Genomic DNA, 27,829 nt, shown 5'->3' with positions numbered 1-27,829 from the left:
GCAGCAGCGGCTCACGGCGCTGGCGCAGCGATGGCGGAGGCCGTGGAGCGCACTGACGAGCTCGTGAGGGAGTACCTGCTGTTCCGCGGCTTTACGCACACGCTGCGGCAGCTGGACGCCGAGATCAAGGCGGACAAGGAGAAAGGGTTCCGGGTGAGGGGCCGGAGGGCGCGGCGCGGGCAGAGGCGGCCCCGAGGGCGACCGGAGCGGGCTCCCCCACCTCAGCACTGCCCTCCGGGGCGGGAGTGGCGCTGTCACCGCTCCGGGGGGACCGTTGATCTCAGCGCGTCTGGCCCTCCGCTTGACACACAAGGAACTGAGGTCCTGAGAGGGAACGTGACTTGCCTGAAGTTGCCCAGCGAGTCAAGAGCATCGCTGAGGCTGGAGCCCAGGTGCCCTGCCCTGACTCCTGGTCCAGGTCTGGGTCCTCCGCTCCAGCCTCCCAGCAGGTGCTGGCCAGTTGGCCAGGATGGAGATAAGGGTTTTAGAATCTAAGAATGGGTAGACAGTTCTGAGTTTGGGCAACAGAAACATTCAAAAGTTGGCTTCCGATGTCATCGGGAGCAAAGGGGTCTGCACTCCAAAATGTTAGCAGGGTTCAAGCACCTTTTGATGTTCGTTTAAAATGGCTTTGTCGGTGACTTATTGGCAAATTTGCCCCTCCGTTTCAGGAGGACTTTGTTGTACGATTTAAACAATATATTTCCTCTGCTCAGACGTGGTTTTCTGTTGAGAAGTTCTCGGAATTTGTGTGTGATCTGTGTGTTTGCTGACTCTAATTGGTGTTGGGAGGCGAACTGAGAGGCAGGGAGCTTGTAGCAAGAACACGGGGGAAGTTAGGAGACCTGAGGTCTCGTCTTGGCAAGTTAGTGGTACTTAGTGGCAAAAGGAAAGCATTTCGGCTCTCCAAGCCTCAGTGTCCTGCTCCGTAAAATGGGGATGTTCCTGGGATACCTGGGTGGCTCGGTCGGCTTAGCGCCGGACTCTTGATTTCAGCTCAGGTTTTGATCTCAGGGAGGTGGGATTGATCTCAGGGGCTGGGCATCCTCGCTGCCTTGTGTGCTCTCTCTTAAAAAAAAAAAAATGGGATGTTGGATTGGTACTGGTATCTAAAACCTTTTACAGACTGTGTATGTACTCTGGTGTGATTTCTCACAAGGAGGTGACTTCTTTGGCTGACACTCTGAGCCGCTGGAGGGGCTGTTAGTAATACTTCCATGACTTGAAGGAGTCTTGGACTTGTGGAATGGTGGAGCTGGGAGGAGGGTTATGGAGGTTGCCTCTCTTTTTTTTTCGTTTTTTGAAATCGTAGGCAACCGGGACCACAGAGTCGAAGTGACTTTGTCAAGTTGGTTGAGTAAGCCAGACACAGATCCAAGGCCTAGACCCAGACCTCCTGCTTTCTGGGCCAGAGTGCTTTTACACTTGAACTTTCCATGCTCGCGGGAGGGTCCAACCACCTATCTAACATCAGGAACTAACTCAAAAGCTATTACATTACCATGTTTTGAATGTTTTCTAGATTGCTCACTTAGAAAAAATTCTAATCTTCGAAGCCCAAGGAAGAGGCAAAAGGTGTATTAACTGGGTGAAGTGATGGGAAAACTCCCTCTTGTCCTTCACCACCACCTGTGTCCCATCTTTCTCCACCAGGTGGACAAGATTGTGGACCAGCTGCAACAATTAATGCAGGTGTATGACTTGGCCGCCCTTCGGGATTACTGGAGCTACCTGGAACGTAGGCTCTTCAGCCGCTTGGAGGATATATATAGACCCACCATCAACAAGCTGAAAACCAGCCTGTTCCGCTTTTATCTCGTCTACACGATCCAGGTGCTTGTTAGTTCAGGGAATTCCTTGGAGACAGTTCTTTGAATCTGAAATAGGTTTTCTTTTAACTTCTAGGGAGGACCGTCTATGTTGCTCTGGGAAAGAGTGGGATAGTCACAACGCCAATTATTTTTGATTGTTTTCCTACTTTTTTTTTTTTCCCTTCTCATGTGTAGATCATCTGACTTGTCTTCCTCATTCCTATTTCCTCTCTTGTTTGAAGCACATAAGCCTGGGTGGCGTTTTAAAGGATATAAGTAGGTGGGTGAAAGCTTGAGGAATAAAGCTTATAGCCTCCCTGGGGGAATAAGTCACTTCGATTATTTGAAAATCCACAAAGAATTCATTTGTTAGGATGGCATTTAGATTCAGGACTGCAGTTTGGACCAGCTTCTTTGAACTTACAAGGAACTCTGAGAAAAGAGTGATGTCCTTTATTTTACGGAGTCTGTAGACTCCGTTCGGCCACTTACCTGGCAGGCTGATGTCCAAAGGCTAATGAAGAGTCTTTCTTCCGGACTTCTGTCTCTTCCCCTGTTTTGCTACCTCCTTTTTGTTTTCGCAGACAAACAGAAATGACAAGGCCCAAGAGTTCTTTGCAAAGCAGGCCGCAGAGCTCCAGAACCAGGCCGAGTGGAAGGATTGGTTTGTCCTGCCCTTCCTGCCGTCCCCAGACACCAACCCCGCCTTCGCCACGTACTTCTCTCGACAGTGGGCCGACACCTTCATCGTGTCGCTGCACAACTTCCTGAGCGTGCTGTTTCAGTGCATGCATATCCTTCCAGCCGCCTCGGCGGGGGTTCCAGACAGCGAGCTCAGGGGCCACTGCTCCCCGTGCAGTTGCTGCTTCCACAGAATGCCCGAAGGTGGCTGTCATGTGTTACGTGAGGGGGCTGGACGGGCTGTGGTTATTTTTGTCAGCAGGCCAGGCAGTTGTACATCTTCGTCCTGACGCGGCTGCTAAACAGCTGATGTGCGTGAGCAGGGAGCGAGGTAGCAGTGGGGTACGGACGCCTGGCCCTGTGGGGAGCCCCCAGGGCTTGCTGCTGCTTAGAGGAACCGGCCAGCCGCGAATGCCCTCTCCCTGCGTGCCCTGTGCCCCCGAGGGCGTTACTTGCCTCTGTTGAGATTAGGTTGCAGGTCAGCACTTGGGTTAGAACTTCCTGTGTTTGCGTTCGGGTCACTCTCTGACAGGGACCTCAGAGTCGCTAGAAAACAGAGCAGCTTTAAGAATATATGTGTGAGTATTGAGAGAGAAAGAGAAAGAGAGAATATCAATAATTTATAGCCTACCATGGTTACCATTTTGCACGGAAGGCCTGCCTTCTTGAGGCCCAGGGCATCCCCCACTGCTCATGCTATCTAGGCTGGAATTCTAGAGGGGAAGGGAGTCCGGTTTGAAAGGTGAGTCACTGATAAATCGGCCGTTGTAGAGGCCCGCCCACGGGTGGCTGCTTTGGCCTCTGGAAGGGGCACCTTTTGGTGGAGGTAGGAAGGGTGCCCTTTCCTTTTGTAGTGTGGGTCCGGGGGTCAATTCCACTCTTGCCGGGGACAGCCCCCCCCCCCTGCTTTTTATGCTGAGAACTTTCAGACTAAACTAGGAGGGGGCTCTGCCCAGTAGCATTTTGCATGACCCTGTGGGCCTTCTAGGGCTTTTCAGTGCAGGACAGTGCCCTGCAAATTGGGTCACACACACTCGAGCCACAGTTCACGTCCCCAGTACGGAGGCTCTGCCTGCTTTGTGCTCCCTCTGAAGGAAGCAGTTTAGGGTGGTTGGAAAAGACCGACCCCCTGACCTAGAATGTGGCTATTCATACGATGGCATGTTGCTGACCAGTCTGCAGAAAGCTGTCTCCTTCGTCTAAACCTTTGCCAGGGAGAGGTTCGGTCTGGGCAGGGGAAGACCCAATGGCCCAGCCTTCCGCCCAGCTGGGAGACTACCTGGCCGCTGGGGTGGCTTCTGAGTGTACTGACCTTGCCACAGCTTCGACTGGCCATAAATGACGGAATGCCAGTTGTTTGCTGCTGGAATTTGGGATAACACGCTCAGGGTTAGGTTTACGTCTTCTCTTTGGGCTGACCAGCCAGATTGTTAGGAGGATCTGTGAGTCTGTCCGAAGAAAGGCCAGACCTGGTAGCAGGGGAGAGACTTTCCTACAGCCATGGAGGGCCCTCAGGACAACGTCCGTACTCTGTTCCCTGTGACTAATGTTCAAGGGTTTTGCTGCCGCGTCAAGAGTTTGGGAAGGATTTCTAATCCTTTTTCAGGCCAGCTTTTTCTTTAACTTCGTGCACCGGTACCTGTGATTCTGAACTTTGATGCGGAATGCCAGAGGACCAACCAGGTTCAAGAAGAAAATGAGGTTCTTCGCCAGAAGGTCGGTTCTGAAACACGCTTGCTTCTTGGGAAGAACTTCTGCTTTTCATGTGTGAAATTGGGTAGTGGTGGTGGGGGGCTGATTAAAAATAGGAAACCACTGATCTCAGATGGAAGTGAGCCACCGGAAAGTCAGTATTGGAGATTTGGGGGCTGTAATCGTCTCTGAAAACCAGAGGCCAGGTTCTTATTTTAAGTCCTCTGTATAGCACGAACAGCATAGCAATGGTAATGAACTTGGAGAGGAGAGGACCCATGTGCTTTCATGCCTTACAACTCTCCCGTGTCTCTTTCATACTTCAGTCCTTTTCCACATCCATCCACATCTATGTTGTTCACAGCCCAGATATGATTTAATTGTGCTGCTCAGTTCCATGATCCTATAGGTGAGTAAAACGATAGAGCCAGTGGACCCACAATTGCCTTTGCATTTTGTCTGAGGAGCATTTCTCTGTCCCTGAAGTTAAGGCATCTGTACGTCATTTTTTCAGAAAAAGATTATAAGCTGTTTACATTTTGGGTGCTTGTGCCAATGTAATTTTTTTTCAGGCTTAAGGTCAAAAATGCTGAGCTTGACTGAAAAAAATTTTTCCATGAGAGTTCCAGAGCCTGATTTTGTAGATTCCGAAGAGCAAGGCAGGATTGCATGCAGCTATTTTTCTCCGTGAATTCAGGAAGAAGCAAGTCAAATGATAAAAAGAAAAGGAGTGGGATTTGTGTATCTAACAGTTGTTGGTTTCTCACCTCCCTGTGGTCAAGTAACGGCTGCCTCTTGCCCATTTTCCTGCTCTGCACTGAGCACAGGGTGAGAGGGGCGCCCCTAGGCTGAGGCCCAGTGGCCTCTTGAGCCCATGCGGTGCAGTGTTGGATGGGATGTGTCTCATGCGCCTCGGTGGAGGGAAGGTCACCACCTGACTTGCCCCCACCCTTGAGCAGCTCTTTGCCTTGCAAGCTGAAATCCACCGCCTGAAGAAAGAGGAGCTGCAGCCAGAGGAGGAAGAGGCCTTGGTCCAGCACAAATTGCCCCCTTATGTCTCCAACATGGACCGCCTGGGGGACTCGGAGCTGTGAGTGTGTGCCCCCTTTGGGGTGGGAGGGCCGCCCCTCTCCCCTCTCCCCTCTCCCCTCTGTCCTCTGCGCTCTCACCTCGCCCCGGCCCTCACTGCTCCTGTCTGAGCTTTCTGAGTAAGGTCTCCTGGCCTTTCGGGCCCTCTGGCCTCTGAGCGCACCCTGAGGGAGGGGGACTGCACATCCAGACATGCGCAGCCGGGATAACTAGGCCCAGTCGCAGTCATGAAGCCCTGGGCGGGCTGTGTGTGTTGAAAGGGGTGCCTCATGGATGGAAATGTTGGCACCCAACAGGCCGGATGCAGCCTGTGGTGGAAGCGTGCTCCCGTCCGAGGGCTTGAAGGGGTAGACAGATGCGGGGAGAGGCATTCAGGCAGCCTTAAAATCTGGTTCCTTTTCTGTTGGCTAAAGCACAAGTCCCAGCTGATGCTAATAGTAGTAGCCGGTGAAGAACCGGAGGCACAGAGCGGCCATGGCCAGTGAGTCAGGAGGCAGACCTGGGCAGGCGGACTCCATGCTGTGCACGTGGCCTCCACGCGTGCACGTGGCCATGGGTCTTCCCAGGAGCAGCCGGTCCGGTTTCTGAGCTAGCAGGGTCTGGCAAGCCCCAAATGTGACTTAAACATTTTTACTTCAAGTAAAAAGAAACAGGTGAAGTTAATTTTGGGATATGTCTTATTTAGCCCAGTATATCCCAAACATTTCAACCTGTGATGAATATAAACAAAGTACCTGCGATGAGCAATTTTACACTTGTTTTCATGCTAAGGCTTGCGATCCGGTGTGTGTTTTATACCACACAGCTCCGAGGTTCACCCCGGCCCTCCACAGAACCACTGCATGCTTTGCTGTTGTGCCGGATAGGCTGCTGGCTCCCTTGGGTACAAGAAGTAGTACCGAGGGCAGTGCCCCCTTAGAGCGCAGGCGCGTGCACCTGGCACCGTCCACAACCCAGGAGGCCTGTGCTTCGGCTGTCCCCAGGTCTCCTCCAGCCCTGTGGCCTTGCGTGTCTGCTTTCCAGGGCCATGGTGTGCAGCCAGAGGAGCACTTCCCTCTCCCAGTCGCCTCGAGTGGGTTTCCTGTCCTCATTGCTGCCTCAGAGTAAGAAGAGCCCCTCGCGGCTGTCGCCTGCCCAGAGTCCCTCGCAGGCCCAGAGCTCGGCCAAGAAAGAGCCCTTCAGCAGTCAGGTGAGCAAGCACACGGGCCTGCCTTTCTAACTCCTTGGAGGCCCCGGCCTCTGACTGTACGTTCAGGGCTACGTCAAGTGCAGCCTTGATTGCCCTGCTGTTAGGACGGGTTTCCCCGTGTGCTGATGCGGTCCTAAATTCACATCCTGTTCCCTTCCTTACTGCCTCTCTGCCTCCCACACAAGCGATGGCTCTGCAGGATGAAGGCATAGATGAGATGATAGCGGAGCGACCGAGACCCTAAGGAGGGAATCCACTTCACACATCCTCCGCCTACTGCCCCCTCTTCTGGCCTGAATTGCAGGTGTCGTGGGCAGAACGAGACAGTAGGCAGGTGCGTGCTGCTCACCTAGGGTTGAGCCAGGTCGTAGTTCCACGTCTAACCCAGAGGGACCTTCACCCAGCCGCTGCCACTGTCCAGCGCCTGTAGTGCCTTTCCAGCTGTCGGATGCCTGTGACACCAGGCAGGGGAGGAGTGCCTGGCGGCGACGACGAGTGTGCTTTGAATCTCTTCCCTTTTCTCATAAACTCCTCTGAACTCCTGACGGCTTGTGACTGGGATTTGGTGTTACAAGGGTGAATTTGAGCCATTCTGGGATTGAATTTTTGGTGATACAAAGTGGTATGTAGAGAAAGAGTAAATTACTTCTGCATCAGTGTATTTCTTTTACAAGTTGGTATTCACTGATTCAGCAAAGGGCTTTTTGTTATTTTTCACGTTTACAGAAGCTTGCAAGAGAATTCCTTTTATGCCAGTTCACGTCCCAAGCAGCCACGGGTCCCACTGGGTGGTTTTCCTTGTGGCGATGGTCAGAGTTCATTGCTTTCCGCAGTGCCTTCCGGAGTGACAGTTTGACAGACCCACGAATACACGCGTTATAGCTCGGCCAGGGACCCTTCCTCTTTCCGTGTATTTTTATTCGTTACAGGTAAAGTCAGCTGTAATGCTCTCTGCCTTCCTCCCCACCACCCTTGGCTTGGGAACAGTTGCAGGTGACACAGCAGGCCAGGGCTGCCCCCTGCGGCAGGGAAACAGGGGTCTGTCCAGGCCGCCTCTGGGACGGTGGGGCTCTCAGCACAGCGCGTGACCTTGGTGTTGTTGCTCAAGTACCGTTGCCGAGCAGCACACTGGAGAGGAAAGCGCGGGCTTGGGCGGCCAGCCGTGTACTTTCAGCCCTGGCTTCTCATGTGTGGCCCTTGCTCAGACTGTCTGAACTCACCCTGAGTTGCTGGGGGTGACACTACCACATGTGTTGCCTCGGGGGGTAGCTCATCAAACGGCTACCAGAGCCCTCAGTGTACGTGCGGCCTGGCAGATGGACACACTCAGTGCCTGTTTGCAGTGCGTGCTGTCATAGTGATGCCGCCGGCCAGCCTGGACCCCCTGCCCCGCTCCAAGCCCTGGGGTGCCGGTGACGCCAAGTGCCCATCACCTGGCATTCCTGCAGCCTCCAGCAGTGGAGCAATCCTGGTGATTCCTATGGCTATTTTTCTGAATTCCAAACCTGAAAATTCAAAATCCAGTTCTGTGGAATGTGGCTAAGTCAGTTTTACTATTTGCTTTGCAGATCTCTGTCCCGGTGCAGCATTTTCTAAGTGTGATAGGCGCTGCATGGGGTGCGAGGGCTCTTGAAAAATGCAGGAAATCCTGAAACTCCATTTCATTAAGTTAAAATGAAAGAAAAACACAAGGATGGGTTCTTTGGGGTTAAGCCTGTGGCCTTGTTCTCTGAGTTCAGGAAGTAGGTGTCACATGGTGAGATTGGAACGAGTTTGGAAATTTTTTGTGCAGTTCGTGTTTAAGAGACGAGGGTAAGAATTTGTAACTTGAGGCGGCGCCTGGGTGGCTCAGTCAGTTAAGCATCCAGCTCTTGATTTCGGCTCAGGTCATGATCTCCTGGTTTGTGAGTTCAAGCCCCATGTCGGCCTCTGTGTTGACAGAGTGGAGCCTGCTTGGGATTCTCTTTCTCCTCCTCTCTCTGCCCCTCCCCTGCTCGCCCTCTCTCTTTCTCTCTCTCAAAATAAAAATTAAAAAAAAAAAAAGAATTTGTAATTTGCAGCAAGCAGTCCTTGCCTCTAAAATATATTCAAATAGAACTTGGGTCACTTTGTGGCATATTAACAGAGCAAAGGTAGCTCTCTTTCCATTTCATGAATGGAGGTGATAGATATCCACCATCTGGAAAATCCAATGGTTGGGTCACTTGTGGCTTTATAAATTTATTAACTAGACTCAGCATTAATGTTTCGATTCAGAAAGTAACTTGAACTTTGAGGTTCAAGAAAATCACAGAGTTTTAGAGTTAGAGGAAGCTTAAAGGCCATTTGGCCCCTCTTCCAGTTGTGGAGACTGGCACGTCTGATTGATTGCTTCCTGTGATGTGAAGCCCGCTACTTGTCCACGTGGGGATGTTTGCCTGTTAGAAAGCTGTTTGTAGAAACCTCTGTATAATTATTACTTGCCGATCTTAGCTTTGCCCTTCGAGCTAAATAGAATAAAGATTCTTATTAGGACACTTCCTGTCTTTCGATGCTAAGCACTCACTGTTCGTTCTTCTCTCTCCCTTCCACTCTTCCCACGTGGTGTGATTTCTAGACCCCTCACCATCCTGCTTCTTGTTCTCTGTGAGACATTCTTGTTTTTCAATTCTTCTGTGACCGTTGATATGCCAGATTTGAGTGTACAATTCAAGATTGTGCGCTCTCTTCCCAATAGCAAATGCAGTTAGTTGTGTGATTGCTTCTTGTGATTTTAATGATGCACAGCTTTTAACTTAGTAGAAAACGACATTGGTTTTTTTAATGAGCCACGTTGCTTTGTCAGCACATTTGAAGCACGTAGTCTTTTTCTCACTCTTGCCACACCAGAGCCCTCTTTCTTGTTTACTACTAGCGAATAAGCAAACAAAAGACGTTAGCTGTGTTATTAAATTAGCAATAAATAAAATGATCAGGCTTTCCTATTTTAAATATTATTTAGCATGTAACATTGTAAGTTTCAGTCCCATCAGCATGTTGCTCACTTGTGGTGGGTCGTTGTAACTGCTGTGGCTGAAACGTTCATGGCATTATAGATGATAAAATACATGGTGATGCACCCTTGTGCTTTTATGAATCTGGAGGCAAAATTTAAGAAACAAGCGGATGTAACTCTGAGACCACAGCTCCTAGCACTTCTGGGGTCTCTGTTACAACAGCGCCTGAGGGCCCCTGCGTGCTGGCTCGAGCAGCCTGTGCTTTGACCCTGTCCTTCCCTCCAGCCATGTAATTTCACTCCTTCCACACCCACTCAGGAAGCCTTGGGACTGCGGTTATTACACAGATAACCTCTCATTGGCTGTAATGTAAAGAAAGCAAACTTCTGTGTTTGTGGCTCTTGTTAGTGTGAAATTACTTCCTAGCTACTGAGCTGTCCGTGACAGCTGCCCGTGGGGCTCTCTCTGCGGATCGTATGGGGATGGAGGAAAAGGGGGCCTCTTTCATGACACTCGTTCTATAATTTTATGTGTTATGAGGGCCTGTCGTCTGGGTGGCTTTATTTTACGTCAAGTGAGACCAGATTACTGGAACTTGTTTCCTGCCCCATGTGGATGACTGCCTGGTAAACACTATTCAGGCCAGTGAAAATTCTGTCTTTCTCCAGAGAGAAATGCAAAGGTGAAATGATAAAACATAGGTTAAAATATTTCTTCTGAACTGCGGGAGACAGGTAGAGGACAGATTTGGGCCATTTGGAAACTTATATGAACCTGGTAGTTGAAACTTTTAGGCGGTCTGCTCTTAAAGCTGTGGATTATCAGTATTCTCACCGTAAACATTTATTCGAATTATGTACATGTGTAGCGAGTCACAAGTTTACCTTTACCTACTTACTAAAGCGCTTTGTGGAGAGCTGCATTCATCAGCTTTTATAGCCTGTTGTTTTCTGTTGGTGTTGTTCACCCTTCTTTAGTAAACAACTGAGATACAGTTGAAGGGGAAGGTCTCCTGAAGCAGGATCTGATAGGTCACATGTAGGTCCGTAGCTCTCCGGCTGTAAACTACCCATCATGAAAAAGACGCTTCTTGTTAGTTCATTGTAGTGCCTTTTGTTAACACCTGTTTGAACGTTCATTTTGGAGTATGGTCCAGCCCTTACCTAATGATCTGCTGGACCATTTCCTTGCCATCTTGACCTGGCAAGCCCTGCCTTTGCACTTCTTAGTGTTGTATTTCCTGTCCTTGCTGGGGAAGCACTACATGTGGCTCTTGTGTCAGCTGGGGGGATTTGAAGTCCGTCCCAAGCTTCTCTATTCTATCAGTGTGGGCCAACCGAACACTCTTAAGACTTAGCACTGAAAAGGGAAAAGCCGCCATTTCTCCTGTATAGTGGGTGAGTAAGGAAAGAAAAAGAGTGCCGCCGAGTACCTGCCTGCCCTCTGTGGCATTTCCCCCCTTCGTCTCCAGGCTGGGTCCCCTGGGGTCTGTGTACTTCCAGGGCATGAATGCAGTGTTATGTGGATTCTCTTCCCTTTTCTTCTGAAATATCTGGTGTAACGATCTCTTGGTCAGGTTGATAAATCTGTCAAAACTGCATAATCGTTGTTCCAGACTTCCTCACTTGCCTGGATCCCATTATTTTGGAAAATAGCTGCCAACCTGGGAAATCGGTCTTCCTTCTCCTCCCACTGTTTACATAGCTAGCTGTAGGCTTGCCAAAGCCACCTCTTATTCAGAAAACATGGCCTCTACTGCTGATTTTTTAGTCTTTCTATCAAAATGGCAGAACTTTTAGAGATATATTTTGGAGTTCTTTTCTAATTTGAGCCCTCTTTTTCTCTTGATAAATGTCTGTTTTATCTTTTTGAGAACTGGCTACTTATTGATCGTTTATGCTGTCTTTTTAGTCTCTTTGTCATTAATTTTCATTCTGATCTTCATTATTTCCTTTTTCTAAATTTGGGTTTCATTTGTTTTTCTACTTCCTTGAGGAGGCTGTTCATTTGTGAGCTTTCTTTTTTCTTAATGTAGGTATTTATTGCTATGAACTTCCCTCTTAGAACTACTTTGGCTGCATCTCATAAGATTTGATATGTTGTGTTTCCATTTTGATTTTTCTCAAGATATTTTTTTAAATTTCTCTTTTGATTTATTCTTTGATCCATTGATTGTTCAGGAACATGTTTACTCATCACATATTTGTGAATTTTTAAATTTCCCTCTTGTAATTGATTTGTCGTTTGATACTATTGTGATGCCTGATATGATTTCAATCTTCTTATATTTGTTAAGACTTGTTTTGTGGCCCAACGTATGATCTATTCCTGGAAATGTTCCATGTGTTGAGAATAATGTATATTCTGCTTCTGTTGGATGGAATGTTCTGTGGAGGTCTTTTAAGTCCATCTGGTCTAATGTATGGTTCAAGTGCAGTGTTTCCTTATTGATTTTCTGTCTGGATGAGATCTCTATTGTGGAAAGGTGGGCATTGAAGTCCCTAACTATTATTGCATTGCTTCCTGTTTCTCCCTGGTTGCTTTATATATTTAGGTGCTCCTCTGCCAATGCATAAATATTTAGAAGTGTCATGTCCTCTTAGTGGATGGACCCTTTTATCATTATGTTATGACCTTCTTTGTCTCTTGTTACCGTCGTTTGTTTAAAGTCTGTTTTGTCTGATGCAAGTATAGCCCCGCCTCCGGGATTCTTCAGTCTGATTTGCCCTGTTGATCAGACATATGGGGAGGAATCAATGGCTTTGTGTAATGAGGCCTGGCACCCTTGGGCCACATCCCAGGGAGTGAGTACAGCTCCCCCCCCGTACCATGTGAGGCATGCTGTGGTTTCAGGACCTCTTTGTTATCAGTTATCTTGACCACCTCTTATTTCTGAGCCGGTAAGAGAAGTCTTCTTCTACTTTCTAAGCTGTAGTACCTCTTCAGTGATCCCTGAACCGTGGGTTACTGCTCAGAAATGGCCAGACGTACTGTGAGAAGGGCCTTGTCTTTGTTATGTTAGCTCTGGAATTACATTTCTTCTTTTTTATTTACTGTCACGTTGTGTGTGTGTGTGTGTGTGTGTGTTTTCGTGTTATTGCTTCCACTGGGTTTCTCAGAGCATGGGGTTTGCTGTCAGATTTGGGCATGAATTCCACCTCTGTCCAGTTTTCCCTATGTGAGCAGTACGTTGACTTAAGCCTCAGTTCCCTGTGTTAAAATAATGTTGTCATCCCTATTTTAAGGGGACATTTGTAAAGTTCTTAGGTTTTTTTTTTAATGTTTATGTAATTTTGATAGAGCACAAGGTGAGTCAGGCCTTATGCTGTAAACACCTGCAAGCAACTGTATGTTTGGACAATACAAAGAAAATGTATGCAATATACAACCACCTGTCTGGAGACAAAAATGAACACAATACCCGTGCTTGTTTTGGGCCAATCTAATGACTAAGGCAGCTAATGTTAAATATTGAGGTATTTGGAAATGATTACCAGGCAACCAGAAATTCTTAACAGAAATTGTTGGAAACTCAAGGACCTTTGAGCAAGATAATAAATCAGCAGGAAAGAAGTTGGCATCTTCTGGCCCTTTTTCGTGACAAAAGTGATAAAGTCGACTGAGGTTGTAGCAAATGAATTCAGTAATCCCCACCCTTAAGATTCATAATCTTGAGCCTTTTTATTTTTTATTTGTTTTTAATTTTTCAAACATACTTATTCTTGAGAGAAAGAGAGAGCAAATGTGAGTGGGGGGAAAGGCAGAGAGAGAGGGAGACGCAGAATCCGAAGCAGGCTCCAGGCTCTAAGCTGTGGGCATAGAGCCTGACGCGGGGCGTGAACCCACAACTATGAGATCATGACCTGAGCTGAAGTTGGATGCTTGACTGAGCCACCCAGGTGCCCCAGCCTCTTATTTCTTATTAGCATGGTGCCTTGCATGTGGTAAAAACTCAATGAATAACACATATTGGTGCTATAATTGTTATCATTGGTTTTTTTCTTAGGTTATTTGTTTTATTTTGACTAAAACCCCTACTTCTCCCAAAATAAGCCAGAATGTGGAGAGTCAAATACTTTTCCCTAGAAAAAAGATCTGTTACAAGCAGAAGTGAATACCCTGGAGATCACCTCAGTCAGAAAAACAGAAATAACAGATACCCTGAAGGTCAGCCTCAATTAGGCTCCACATGAACTAATAGTCCTTTAAAATTTTCTTTTTAACTCTTCTGATGGCTCCAGGGTCCCAAGGAGTCTGTGTTATCATTTAATTAATTTACTATTTTAAGGAAAAATTTAAGTTTATTTATTTTGAGAGAAACAGAGACGGTGCGAGAGGAAGAGGGGCAGAGAGAAGGGAGATAGAGAATCCCAAGCAGGCTCCATGCTGCCAGTGCAGAGCCTGACGGGGGCTTGAACTCACGGAACCATGAGATCGTGACCTGAACCGAAACCAAGAGTCGGACACTTAACTGACTGAGCCACCCAGGCGCCCCTGTGTTAATCATTTTAAGTTGGTTAGTGTTAACATAAAAAATAACAAATGGGGTACCTGGGTGGCTTAGTTGGCTAAGCATCTGATCTCAGCTCAGGTCTTGATCTCATGGTTGTGAGTTTAAGGTCCATGTTGGGCTCCACGTTGGGCATGAAGCCTACTTAAAAAAAAAAAAAAAGTAAATAGAAGTAGAAAGCAACAAGTAGACTTTGGTTGAATTTATACTCTTGATTTACGTCTTGTGTGCAAATAACTTGTCCAGGGGTTGGTCTGAAACTTGAGTGGCTGTTTGCATTCATATCCCTTTGATATGAGTGTAAATAAGGCAGAGGGAAGAGCAGTGTTGACCATCACAGTTTGTGGGAATAAGGTTGGGAAAAGCCCAGATAATCTGGAAAAGTGAGGTGGTGACAAAAGCTCCTTCTAAAAAGGCTCTAGAGGGGCGCCTGGGTGGCTCAGTCGGTTAAGCGTCTGACTTTGGCTCAGGTCATGATCTCGTGGTCTGTGAGTTCAAGCCCGGCGTTGGGCTCTGTTCTGACAGCTCAGGAAGCGCTGGTCTCCTCTCCCTTCACTAAGGTTAATTGTTCTGACTAGAGGAAGGAACTGTGTGTGTCTGTCTCCAGGTGAGGCTGAGGAGGCTGGTGACTTACCCCCCTATAACAGGGAGAACGGAAAGGAGGGGATCCAGACTGCTCGTGTTCCACTCTTGACTTGGCCCATAGGCTGACATCGTAGCATTCTGGCCAGGGAGGACCCTTTCCTGGGAGCTGTGTGGCGAAGGAGCCGCTCCCTGGCTTCTGCTCCCCTCCCCCGCCCCTCCAACCCTCACCCCTACCGGCTGAGGTGCCCCGTGGCCTGGGCACACAGGCAGCAAGCGACTTGTTACATCCCGTCCTGTCGCCCTGTAGACGCCAAAGGGAAGGGACCCGGCGTGTGGGCCCAAAGACGGGAAGAGCCTCTTCAGCGGGCTGGCCTCTGGGGAGTCCAGCTGGTCACAGCACCGGCAGCGGCGCCTGCAGGATCACGGCAAAGAAAGGAAGGAGCTTCTGTCTATGACTTTGCAGGTATGGCTTGGTCTTGGCATCACATGAGTGCCTGCAGGGACATCTGCGTGCCTACCGTGGGGGGCCATGGAAGAAGGGGGGTGCACAGCCTGCTTGTATCTCTCTTGATCTCTACCCGATACTTCGAGCATGTCAGAGGCTCTTGGAGGCTTGGCAGGAGAGACCTGTTTCCCTTGGCTCAAGCCAGAATCACCCAGCCTTGCCCCTCCACAGCTTCCCTTTCTCCCACATCCCTTGTGGACCCCTGGACACTGTGCTGACACCCGGTGTCGTAGTGTAGCCCGGGCCGCTGCCACACGGGGCCCCGGGACTCCCCTCGCCCCTGGAAATGGGCCGGAGTCTCCTCTTCATGGTAGTAAAGCTGCTTCTCTTTCTGTCCATACTCCAGACTGAAAGGAAGAGTCCAAGGGGTTTACTGGCAAAGTCATCCCGTTGACCATTTATCCCCTCCTTGGGACCACCTTTAAAAGTATCAGTGCCGGTTACCAGCCGTGTGCTGGTTCCGGTTTGGTGGCATAGACCCTTGAGGCTCTGATCTCACCCTGTCCTGTTCTGACACTGCAGGATTAAAGACACACCTGAGCTCAGCCACCCCCCGAAGGCCCCTGTCTGAGCTCAGAGCTCTCTCTTCCTCTGTTACTTTTGTGCTGTAGAACTGTGGTTTCTGCGACCCTGAGGAGCACTTAGAGGAGCCTCGGGAGCCATGGGGCTGGGAGATGGCCCTGGCTCATGCCACCTGGCCTGCGTTATGTGTGGGTGAATGGGTAGCAGGCATGGTGGTCAGCATTCAGGGGTCCCGGGGGGCAGAGCCCAGGGCAGCTGCGGGTGTGCCAGGTGGCAGGGTGTGTCAAGACCTTCTGGTGCCCGGCCTCATTCCGGCCCCTTTGCTGTCCTGGGGTCTCTATCTGATGCCTGGCCAGTCGCCTCAGTCTCTTGGTGCCCCCTTGCCTGCCAGGAGGAGGTGCTGGTGGTTTGGGGGTGGTGTTGGTGAGGGGCTAGGCTTGCCTCTGATCTGGCTTCACATCCCAGTCCTGCCCCTTGCCAGCTCTTGGCCTTGGGCAAGTTGTTTAACTTCTGCTTCCAGTCTTTAGTTTCCACAGTTATTAAATGGGGTCAATCGTAGGATTTCAGATGGTCTCATGAAGGATTAAATGAGAGTCAAATGTGGCCACACAGTGCCTGGCATTGAGCAGGTGCTCACTAATTTATATGGCAGCCTGTCCTGAGTCCTGTCAGCTGTGACGGGGACAGGGTGCCCCTGGCCCACTACCCCCACCAGCAGGGTCTCTAGACAGGAGCCGTCAGCAGAGCAGGAACCTGCCTCTCCTGGGGCAAGTTGGGTGCTGCTCTTTGCATTCAAGGCTCTTTCTCCTAGACCCCGTACCCACTAAGAGGCCCCCAACATGCTGGGCTCAGCATCCTAGATGTCCTGCGGTGTGTCCCCCAGCGTGAACGGCTGGGCCCAGTGCTACCCTTCACAGCTGACTTGTCCCCACTTTGCCTGTCACAGAGTGCAGAGAAGAAGCCTGAAGCTAGTGGCCCGGAGGCCGAGCCCTGCCCAGAGCCCCCCGTGGAGGTGCCGGACACGCGGACGCGGGCTTCCGCAGCAAGTGCCGAGGGGGGAGCGGTCCGTCCCGAGCAGCCGTTCATTGTGCTGGGGCAGGAGGAGTACGGGGAGCACCACTCCTCCATCATGCACTGCAGGTGGCTGTGGGTCTGGGGGCGAGGCCCCGGCGGGAGAGTGCCGGCTGGGGCGGGGGCCCGTCTCCCTGGGAGGCCTGGGTTATGAGGCTGTGTGTGTGGAGCGGTGGCAGACAGCAGGCATGCGTGCTGGGATGGTCCCTGAAGGACCGTAGCCGTCCCTCCAGAGGGCCGGACAGCTGCCATGGGTCTGGGCAGCCTCTCTGTCCTTTCCAGCTGCGGGACTCCGAGTCTCAGGAGCAGGTTACCTTTTATTTGAACTCCCTACGACTTCATTTTAATTTGCTTTACGTTGTCACTTTTAGTAGATGTTTACCACGTACAAGGTTTTAGTCCCATGTGGTAAAAGCTTGACCTTTATGAGAAGCCCTCCCAGAGGGTAGTTTTCAGAGAGTGGGTGGCCTCCCTGCCCCGGCGCCGATGGCTCTGGAGGGGCCTGCAGGAGGCACCCCAGTGCCCGGGGACGGGGCTGTGCGTGCTTCCCCGCCATTCTGTCCCCGTCGCGTACCACAGGGCTCAGCACGTGATAGGTCCTTCGTAAGTAGTTCTTGAATACTTCTAGAAGTAGTCCACCCCCATCCTTGGCACGTAGGCAGTTTGAGAAACAGTTGAGAAGTCAGCAAAGCCGTCATCTGGGCGCTAGCGGAGGACGACGGTGGGCTGAGGCAAGGACCGTCACAGCTTCCTTCTCTCTTCCATCTCAGAGTGGACTGCTCGGGGCGGAGGGTCGCCAGCTTAGACGTGGACGGGGTCATCAAAGTGTGGTCCTTCAATCCCATCATGCAGACCAAAGCGTCCTCCATTTCCAAGTCGCCACTGCTCTCTCTGGAGTGGGCCACCAAGCGGGACAGGCTGGTGAGTGGTGAGCAATGCGTGCCTCATCGCGGTCTAAGTGAGGAGTTCCCAAGGCCGCCGCCGCCAGCCTCAGGCACCCCTGGAGCTGAGGCAGCCAGGCCAGACCCCTGCCTTCTCTCTTCCTGGGAGTCGGGGGGCGGGGGACACCTCCGGACTGTCCGAGCAGGGCTCCTGTTTGGCGGTGGTGGGGAGGCTGTCGGATTAGCAAGAAAGGAAATCAGATGGTAGTGGGCCTGCGGGACGCTCCTGTCAGGCGGGGCCTGTGTCTCCCCCGTCAGCTCCTGTCGTCTGTCCCCTCTCTGACAGCCCAGCACAGATGTTCCCAGCTGCCCCTCTTCCTGCCACGACCCGCCCTGGGAAGTGGCTTAAGCTGGGGGGGATGGTGTCCTGTTTGGGGTCCCCACATGTCTACTACAGTGCTGTTAGCACAGTGCTCTTTTTCCTTCTGGACTTTAATATTTGACAGAGGATTTGTAGTTGAGGCGGTCAAGTTGATTTAGAGTGTTTTCTTTCCTTGTATTCTGTTTGGAGGTGATGATGGAAGGCAGCCCAACGGGCAGACCTCATTGGTTTTTTAAATAATTTTTGACAGCCTGCAGGGATTATCCTTATGCTAGTAGGCTCTCAGGGCTTAGCCTCTACAAGTGTTCATCTGCCAGTGTGAATTTGAGATCGGAAAATAGGTAATGTTCTTGGGGGGACACCCTCAGACCTGCTTCTGGTTCTGTCTCCTGGCAGTACTCGTTATTATCTTTGAAGCTTTTTTACAAAAAAATCACAAATGCCTGAAGGCAAGGATAGCCTCTTCTATTTTTTCTAGAGAACTTTAAAGGCCCTGAGCCAGAGCTGTGCCCAGAACAAGCAAACGGGGCCTCACCCAGGCCCGGCAGGCAGCCGGTGGTGGTGGGTAGATGAGCAGAGAAGGAAGGATGAGAGTGGCTGACACTTAACACTGACAAGGAATTAAGAACAGAGGGTCTCCTTTAATCAGCCGGAACCTTTCCGGGTATATCTGAGGTGACCCCTCTCTCCCAGTTCATAGATGCCTTCTGTAGTTTTCTTTCTGTTCAAGGTCACCTCTAAGGTCTTCAGGTAATTAAAAAAAATTTTTTTAATCATTATTAATTTTTGAGAGAGAGGGAGAGAGAGAGAGCAAGCAGGGGAGGGGCAAAGAGAGAGGGAGACGCAGAATCCAAAGCAGGCTCCAGGCTCTGAGCTGTCAGCACAGAGCCTGATGCAGGGCTCGAACGCACGGACCACAAAATCATAACCTGAGCCAAAGTCGAACCTAACTGACTGAGCCACCCGAGTGCTCCGGTCTTCATGTAATTTTTAAATGAGGCCCATTTTAGCCAGATAATCACCCGCATGGAGGCGTGTGGAAGCGGGCCTCACCCCTGCAGCCTGCCCAGACTCACCCCTCACAGGAGTGAGGACCCCACAGTGGTCCTTCCTGACCCCCATGCTATGCTTCGCGCCTCCCGCCCTTTCTCGTTCTAGCTCCTGCTGGGCAGTGGTGTGGGGACAGTGCGTCTTTATGACACAGAAGCCAAGAAGAATCTCTGTGAGATCAACATCAACGACGACATGCCCAGGTGAGCGGGAGGCTGCTGCCCACCCCCGCCAAGCTCTGCAGGGCCTGGTTCTGTGGCGGGCCCAGCCCCTGGGGGTGGCTGGGGTGCTGACCCAGGCCCGCGTGTATTGCAGGATCCTGTCTCTCGCGTGCAGCCCCAACGGGGCCTCTTTTGTCTGTTCGGCCGCGGCTCCAAGCCTCGCTTCCCAGGTGGACTTCTCGGCTCCAGACATCGGCAGCAAGGGCGCTAACCAGGTTCCCGGCAAGCTGCTGCTGTGGGACACGAAAACCATGAAGCAGCAGGTGCAGGCTGTGCCCCTGTGGGCGTCCCTGTGGGTCTGTCTGGGGTCACACTCTGGGGTAGCGCCCCATGGGTCTCCCTGTGGGTCTGTCTGGGGTCACACTCTGGGGTAGCGCTCTGCATTCACTCCCCTGTCTTCCTGATGAGCCACCTCTTCTCTTTGCTTTGTCTACTCTGATTTTGATTTGTGAGGCCGTTTCAAAGAGCAAGCGTTGAAAAGTAGTAACACTCTGGTTAGACAGCTTGCTAGCGACTGAAGTCATTCAGAATTGTGCCCCCAACTTGAAGGTCACATGCAGCCTATCAGAGGGCCCTTGTGGTTTATAAAAATTTGTTTAATTTTGTGTATATTGATAGGCTTAAAAAATTTTTCAAGCAGTTGTGGTTTACAACAAAATTGGGAGGAAGGTACAGAGATCTCCCATATGCCCCCTGCCCCCACGTCGACACAGGCGCCCCTACTGCATCCCCACCAGGGCATCTGCAGTGACCGTGGAATCTCCTAAAGTTCATAATTTATCTCTGGGCTCAGTCTTGGGTGTTGTACGTTCTCGAGGTTTGGACAGATGTATAAGGACAGGTACCCCCCACTACAGTGTCACACAGGCTGTTTTCACTGCCTAAAATCCTCTGTGCACCCCCCATTCATCCTCTCACATCCCCCCAAACCCTGACAACCGCGGACCTTTATGCTGTCTCCGTAGCTTTGCGTTTTCTGTGTTACCGTGTGGCTGGGATCTTATGGCATTTTCTCATTGCCTTCTTTCACTTAGAATTAGACATTCAAGTGGCTTAGTTTTTAGGAGACAGACGTGGACTCTCTTTCTGACTCCATGTTAGCTTAGTATTGCATAAAAATGACAGCAGTAGCTGGAAGAGGTGAGGACACATGCATGCTCTTGAGAAGTGACAGCCACATGAAAGCTGGCTATGGGACCACGTGGCCCACCTTCCTCAGGCCCACCTTCCTCAGTTCCCACCTCCAGCGGCCGATTGCTGCAGCCGTGACCCTAAGCTCCTAGAGAGAGAAATGAGGTGTAAACTCACACATTTAAAAGGCAGGAGTGTTTCTCATTGAAATTAGTTTTGGGATGCAAACATGGCGTGGCCCTTGCCTTAAATGAATGGTTTCCTGATGTCACTGGACCCTGGGAATGGTCCCTGTTCTATAGACAAGCTGTGTTCCAAGGGTCCAGTTCGTACCTCCTGGCATCTACCTGCAGGAATGGGGTCTGTTCCCATCAGGGAGTCTCCCTGGAGCTCACGTTTCAGGCCACACCTGAGTTCTTGACCGCCATGCGTGCCACGCCTGCTCTCCTGCCCGGTCTTCCTCGTCTCGCCGCTGTGCTCCACTTAGAAACTGGGTGCCTCTCTGGAGCCGTCCTTCTCCCTCACCTCACATAGTCAGCCCATGAGCACACGGTCAGCTCCCCTGCAGAGTGTGTCTGCCCACAGCTCTGCACTTGTGGGCACACAGCCTAGACTCACACCCCTGACCCTCCCACCAGAGAGAGCGAGACCCTGTGGCACGGCACACCGCTCTGCTCTTCCAGAATTCCCACCCACGCTGCCCCAGGGCCCTGCATCGTCTGCCCTCTCCCGCCTCAGGAGTGTCCTGTGGCCGCGGGCCTTCCTCCACGTGCTGTCCCCTCTCTAGAGAGTTCTTTCCCCACTCAGTCTGGCAGACATCTGTCCTCCAGTGCCTCTTAGATGCTTTCCCTTTTACAGCTTAATTAGATTCTTCTTAACCTTGCTCTTTTCCTTAAAGTCTCTTACCGTAATTTTGTTCATTTGTTATCTTCAAAGTTTTAATGAAATAGTACATAGGGAAGAATTGTGCAGTCAAAGGTATGCAGAGTAATGAGCAGGGAAGCTATAGCATGAACACCTCTCTGTTGTCACAGTTGAAGCGGAACCTTCAGCACTTTTTCTGCCCTTGGGCACGCTCTCCAGGTGCGGGCCCCTTCTCCTGCAGACAGAACCCGTCTTGAATTTCGGTTGTTGTTCTTTTACAATTTCAAATTTAGTTAGTAGTTTTTTGTCTTTGTGTTTGTAACTAGCTCCAGTTCTCCCTGGACCCCGAGCCCATTGCCATCAACTGCACAGCCTTCAATCACAACGGGAACCTGCTGGTCACGGGCGCGGCCGATGGCGTCATCCGCCTGTTTGGTAAGCGGGTGCGCTCAGGGCAGCCTGGTCCCCTCCTTCAGTGTCTCAGAAAAGGGAGTTGGATTTTTGGCGGCTGGACCAGAAGCGACTGCAGAAGCCCAATTCAAGGTGCCTGCGGTAGAGCTTACCTTTGGTCTGGGTCTGCTCTTTTCAAAACCTCCGTAACCGGTCACCTTGCACGTGGTCAGCGTCGGTGGGCCCGGGGTGCCTGGGCTCAGCAGTCCTTGAGCCCCGACTGTTTGCTCTGAGCCCTGCGGCCCGAGTGAGCTCCCGGCGGACACGCGAGAGTGAGGCCGTGCTGTCTGCTTGGCGCAGCGAGTGCTCTTGCCTCGTAAAGCCGGTGGAGCGTGTGCGTTGCTGCTTGAAGAGCCCAAGCCTCTGGGTCAGGGAGCCTGGGAGGGGGACTAGGGACTTTGTCTAGCAGACCCCCCAGGCGCCCTGGTGGGAAGTTCCCCAGGAAGCCCTGGGAGGCCTCCTGGGAAGGATTTGTGTGTCCCCCTCAGGACGTGTGGTCTCCCCAGAGGAGCTCAGCTTCCGCTCAGGGATTCCTAAACCTCATTTCTGACCCAGGATAAAAAGCTGCTATTTTACATTTGTTAAACAGACGGTTAATGCCCTGGTGGAGAGAGCTAGCAAACTGAAAGACCTCTTTGGCAGGGCTCAGCCCCGAGGCACCCGTAGGTTCCAGGAGGCCCTCGGCCTCCAGAGCAGCCTCTGCCCTTTTGTCACGGGCGGAAGCCTCCCCGGGGCCCGGGGTTGGAGTCTTAGCGGCACCTCACTGCCCCAGATATGCAGCAGCACTAGTGCGCCATGAGCTGGAAGGCCCACTGCGGGGAGGTCTACTCCGTGGAGTTCAGTTACGACGAGAACACCGTGTACAGTATTGGCGAGGACGGCAAGGTAGGTAGGCGGGAGCCGGGTCTGGGTCGGGAACTTCCCTCCCCCGCCTTAGGCGTCTGCGGTTGCAGAGAGCGCCCGGGAAGCGCGACAGGCTGAGATGAAGCCTGACCGTGCTCTTTACTGGCACTGTGACCATGGGCCCCTCTCTGCCTCCCCGGGTCCTCTGTGTAATGGGGGCATAGTAGTAACCAGTCTCTTGGAACCATTGTGAGGTTTGAACAAGTTTAGTGGGAGCTGGCGATTATGAAAGGGGAGAACCCAGCCTCCCTCCTTGTAGCAGAAGTGACTCTTCCCACGATAGGTGCATTATCGGGGTCCAGATTAGGGCCCGGGCTGTGCTGCGGTGACCTTGGTGGTCGGGCAGTCCCAGCATCATGAGGCAGTGTGGATAGGCCTGAGTGGAGTCAAGAAATGTAAAATAAGCTGGGGATAAAAGTAAAGATAAGTGCCCTCTTGTATATTCTTTCTGGAAGGATCTGTGGAAAGGGAGCTGGGGGTGGGAGGTGGAAGGCAGAGCCGGAGGAAGACTTGGTTTTCCGGTGTACCCCCCGCCCCGTACCTTTGGATTTTATACTATGCACCTGTAGTATTCACTGAAAACTGTAATCACAAAATAAATTCTTCATTTGAAAGCTATGGGAAGGGATTTTTAAATTAAAGCTTGACTTCCTATTTGAGTAGGATTCTCCGTTTAAGAGGTGATCAGACGGCCTGTCCGTGGTGTAGGCTACAGGATTATATACACTACAGTGCGTGAAGCTAGTTGATAACAGTACTGCTCATGTTCGGTTGGTTACACTGCTGAGACATTGGGAAGATACTTGGCATCTGTCCTCTCTTTTTTTTCTAAGTCAGAAAAATCTGGTTGGGTTCTAGCCCTAGGAGCCACGGCAGCAGTAATAGTTATGATTGCTCGGAGCATTCCCCTGCCTCAGACGCCGGAATCCGGACAAAGGCAGCTGCCTACCCTTTTCCTCTCCTGGAGGCAGGCCACAGGGAGCGCTCAGGCTCTGATGTGAAGTTGCAGACTCTTTCTAGATGTTCCTCTCTGAAAGACTGTTTAAGTGTGTTGGGAAGAGATGGACTGAGGGGTCATCCCACCACCTTTCCTGGTGGGCTGGAGACCCACCCCGCCCCTGCTCTGGGACCCACCCTGCTCCTGCTCCTGGGCCTGGGTGCTGGGGAGCCATGGCGGGCTCCTGCTGGAAGAGCGCTCAGGTCGTGCTTTGTGGTTGCAGTTCATCCAGTGGAACATCCACAAGAGTGGCCTCAAGGTGTCTGAGTACAGCCTCCCTGCCGACGCCACGGGCCCCTTTGTGCTGTCAGGTTACAGCGGCTACAAGCAGGTTCAAGTTCCCCGGGGCCGGCTCTTCGCTTTTGACTCGGAGGGAAATTACATGCTGACGTGTTCAGCCACAGGGGGCGTCATCTACAAGGTAGGTAGGGGGGAGGGGGGACTATCATAGGGGCTCTCTGTGGGCAGGGAGGTGCCCCCCTGGGGGTGTGGGCCAGGCTGAACATGGTCCATCTCCCTGCCCTGGGTGGTGATGGAAAGCTCCTGGGGCCTCTTTGCTGCCAGCCCGCCAGGAGGGCCCATCCTCAGCTCAGGGGTGGGGACGGCGTATGGCACGCCGTCTTTTTCTTTGCGTGTCATTTTGCAGATTCTGGCCCCTTTCTGCTTTTGTTCCTTGGGAATAATACCTATTGTAGAAAACATGAAGAAATAGGGAGAAGGGTTGGAAAGAGTGTTGGGTTGGGGGGACACGCCTCATGCAGGCAAGAGCTTCTGTGGTCTGCTTTAGTTCCTCTAGTCTGGTATCAATTTGTTAGTTTACTGGGGGGTCCCATGGGTCGTGGACATTACAGTCCCATGGCCTACAGAAGTCCGGGGGTGTGACTTATCACAGCATGTTGGGAGTTGTCCACTTTGGTTTTGTCCCTCAGTTCATACGGTTATTTTAATTCTCATGTTTGAGCTTCTCTGGTTCATGTACTTTTAAAAATATAATTATATGAAACTCTAACCCCCTTCTATTAATATCAACCAGACTAGTGATGAGGGTTTGAGTTGTAGTCTAAGCATATGGTTTTGGTAACCACACAAACCAATTCTGAGCCTCACTGTTAAGTCTTTGCCTAATGGTGGTATTTAGACTGTAGGAATAGAGTCACAGGTGGAATGTTCTCTGCCTGGGGCTCTCCGTGCCCTCAGTACCATGGCTTATCGGTCAGCGGATGGCATGTGGCGTGGAAGGGAATGGTGTGCAGGTGTCGGTCTGGGCGCCGTGGCGTGCCCTCGGGGGAGGGAGTGGTTCCTGCTCTCCTAGGGCTCCCACTCGAAACACCAACACCAGGGACAGGGCAGTGTCCGGGGTTCTGAATGGGGGGGCGCTGCATGGGGGCTGAGTCTTCAGGGAAGGCCCCTGGCGGGTTGTGGCGGGCAGTCTGTGGATTTGAGGCCAGAGGAGAAGACAAGGAAGGAGGAAGGCCTTGGGGCCTCACAGAGGTAAAGCCATGTGAGAGCACTCGAATGGGGCCGGGTATAAGGAGGAGTCCCAAGGTGTAGCGTTAGGAACCTTCTAGACTGTTGGCCTGGAGCGGGGCACTGGGAAATCTGGGTTTACCATCAGTGAAGCTCCTCTTTTCCACAGATGATGATGCATCCAGTGGTTCTTGGCCTTCTTAAAATTAGCTCTGTATACAGTTTTTGTAATTGCTATTGGAAGATGCTATAAAAATACACCTTTTTGTTTGCAAGCCTAATTGTATTTTATTATTTAAAAATCGAGTTTCAGTTAGGTTATACTTTGCTCTCTGTGTGATTTTATGTGTGTTGTGTGTTTATTTTTAATCATGAGCCTTTGTCACTTGTTATTTGTCCTGATCAGCCTTTGTCATTTGTCCCAAATGCCTCCTCCTCTCCTGTCCTCTGCAGCTGGGTGGGGATGAGAAAGTTCTGGATTTCTGCCTGAGCCTGCGTGGCTACCAAGCCTCTGTGGTCACTGTGGACTGTTGATTTGCAGTGAGACTTGCTCTATAACCAGTTAAAGGGTCTGAAGATCTCCCTCTGTATAATTTTTGAAATGCCAGTTATGGGGGGGGGTCTAATTACTTAGGGAATATAATGAACTTTGGATCCTATTTTTATGATATTTAAGCAATTTATGATTTTTAAAGATGTATTCTCCACGAAGACCAGAGACTTCTGTCTCCCTCTCATGGGTGTTATCCGTAGCTGGATTGATCATTGTTCGTGTGCTCCTGGCTTCTCCTTCCTTGTAACCTGCTAACTCTTCACAGCTATGGGCGTGGTGGGTGAGGGGGAGCCCCGCTCGTGTGTCCTCAGGGGACTGCGTGTGCCAGCACCGTGCTGGGTGCTGCGGCTCGCGTTCCTGCGGGAAGCAAATGGGAAGCAAAGCAGCAGACCCATGATCGAACGCTGGGGAGAGGAAACCGCGTAGGAAGAGAGTTGGGGTGGGTGCCAGTTAAAGGGGGCAGAGAAGATGCTCTGGTCTTGGAGAGCACGTGACCTTGTTTTCCATCTAAGACAAAGGAGTAACTATAGCTGAGATAGGGAAGGGGGTTCCTGGCCCAAGAAATTAAACAGGATCTTCTGGAAAGGTGGGCATGTGTGCCCGGGCACGTCCTCAGATTGGGGTGGCAGCCGCCAGGCTCGAGGCAATTTGGTCGATAAAGTGGATGTGCTTGAGAACAGTGCCTGTTGATGCCTCTTCTCTCCTGTCTTACAGCTGGGTGGGGAAGAGAAGGTTCTGGAGAGCTGCTTGAGCCTGGGCGGCCACCGAGCCCCTGTGGTCACCGTGGACTGGAGCACCGCCATGGACTGCGGGACGTGCCTCACCGCCTCCATGGATGGCAAGATCAAGCTGACCACCCTCCTGGCGCATAAACTCTGATGGGGCTGATCATGGGGCCACCCATGGAAGCAGTATCATTCTGGGGGGGTGCAGGGAGATGGGACAGGAAGCTCGGGACACTGTCCAGCTGCAGTGACTGGACGGGAGCCGCACGGAGCCCTGGCACGAGTGCCCCGGAGCCCCACAGGCTGGGCCGGGCCACAGGCACGCCCAGGGGCAGGGAGAGCTTGGGAAGCAGGCGGTGCATCGTGATGGCTGCTCGCCCTTGGCCCAGGAGAGATTGACAGTATTTTGTATATATTTGCTCATTTTTCATCGTTTTTTTAAAAAAAGAATGCCCTCATAGTCACCTGGTATCTTTCTGGAACATGTGTGTGCAGCAGAGTGTCTCTCTTCACCCCTTGCCCTTGAAGAAGCAGATGTTCCGGCAGGAAGCCGGTCAGCCGCAAGCGTCCCCTGCGCGCCCGCTGTCGCCAGCCGCAGGGCTGGGCTTGGGGGAGGTTTGCTTTGCCTTTGAGGGAGGACGTCCCCTGTCTCGCACTGCACTGGCCAGCTGGGGCTGGTGCCGGTCCTGTTTCTTTGGCCCCAGGTCATGGAGGTCACAGCGTTCCTTGGAGCGGCTCGGGATGTCAGGGGCCCGGGCTTCTGCTCCCGGGCTGCCCTCTGTACTTGGTTTCCCTGTCCCTCTGCCACTGGGGCCCCTGTCCTTCTGTCAACTCCACCTTCTTGAGGTTGACCAGAGCCAGGCGCCAGCGCCCTCTGCTGGTGGATGGTGAGAGCACCAGAACGAGTCTGTCGCTTCTTTTCCAGCCGAGGCGGCCGGCCAGGTACCTACTGAGGAAAATCATGAAGTTGGTGCGAGCGCTTGGGCACCGTTCTGCTGGGAGTTGGAGGAAGAGTAGGTATTTATGTAGCTCCATTCCATTAGTCTGAGAGACTAAGAAGTAGTGACTTACACACGTTTACCTATTTCTACCTTGGTAACCCTCGATTCAAATGAAGAAAACCGAGACTCTCCATTTACAGCTTCCCCATCTTCCGCCCTGAAACAGCAAACTGTGCACGTCCCCCAGCGATTCTGTAGGACATTTAAGAAGCCATCGTGTGTTTCGTTTGAGAGAGAATGGACTGTTTAACTTCAGAGTTCTGTCTCACTTTCTGCCTTACACACATTCTCTCTTCGGGGTCCTGTCTCCACTGCTGCCGGAATGTCTTCAAGGACTGCAAAGAAACAACACTTGGAAAGCTGTGTCTTCTCTCTTTTCCTTTATGTTCCGGGCAGGACACCCACCTTCCTTGTGTTTTCAGTTGGGTTTAGGATTGTGTGGGGCTCCACAGCACCGCCTAAAAACACAATGCCACAACACTATCTACAAACAAGAAACCCAAACCTATTAACCTTTTGAAATTAGCAGATAGAAACTTGCCCCCCCCCCCCCCGCCTGCCTGTCCGCAGCCTT

General features: G+C 51.5%; 1 protein-coding gene across 1 annotated transcript; it reads left to right on the top strand.

The window, feature by feature from the left end:
* The first annotated feature begins 18 nt into the window (after positions 1-18).
* WDR91 (WD repeat domain 91) lies at positions 19-27,614 on the top strand. The gene is given in 15 exon segments (XM_039243546.1): positions 19-153; positions 1,654-1,833; positions 2,396-2,603; positions 4,126-4,208; positions 5,144-5,274; positions 6,297-6,462; positions 14,840-14,995; positions 16,506-16,699; positions 17,401-17,551; positions 19,052-19,146; positions 19,259-19,427; positions 21,486-21,594; positions 22,382-22,494; positions 23,733-23,930; positions 26,244-27,614. Coding segments are annotated over 15 exon segments (2,241 nt in total). The 5' UTR covers positions 19-30; the 3' UTR covers positions 26,409-27,614.
* Positions 27,615-27,829: the final 215 nt, after the last annotated feature.

Source organism: Hyaena hyaena, unplaced genomic scaffold, assembly GCF_003009895.1.
Source record: "Hyaena hyaena isolate Hyena2069 unplaced genomic scaffold, ASM300989v1 scaffold_8, whole genome shotgun sequence".
Taxonomy (NCBI): domain Eukaryota; kingdom Metazoa; phylum Chordata; class Mammalia; order Carnivora; family Hyaenidae; genus Hyaena; species Hyaena hyaena.
This window is presented reverse-complemented; position numbering and strand designations above follow the sequence as displayed.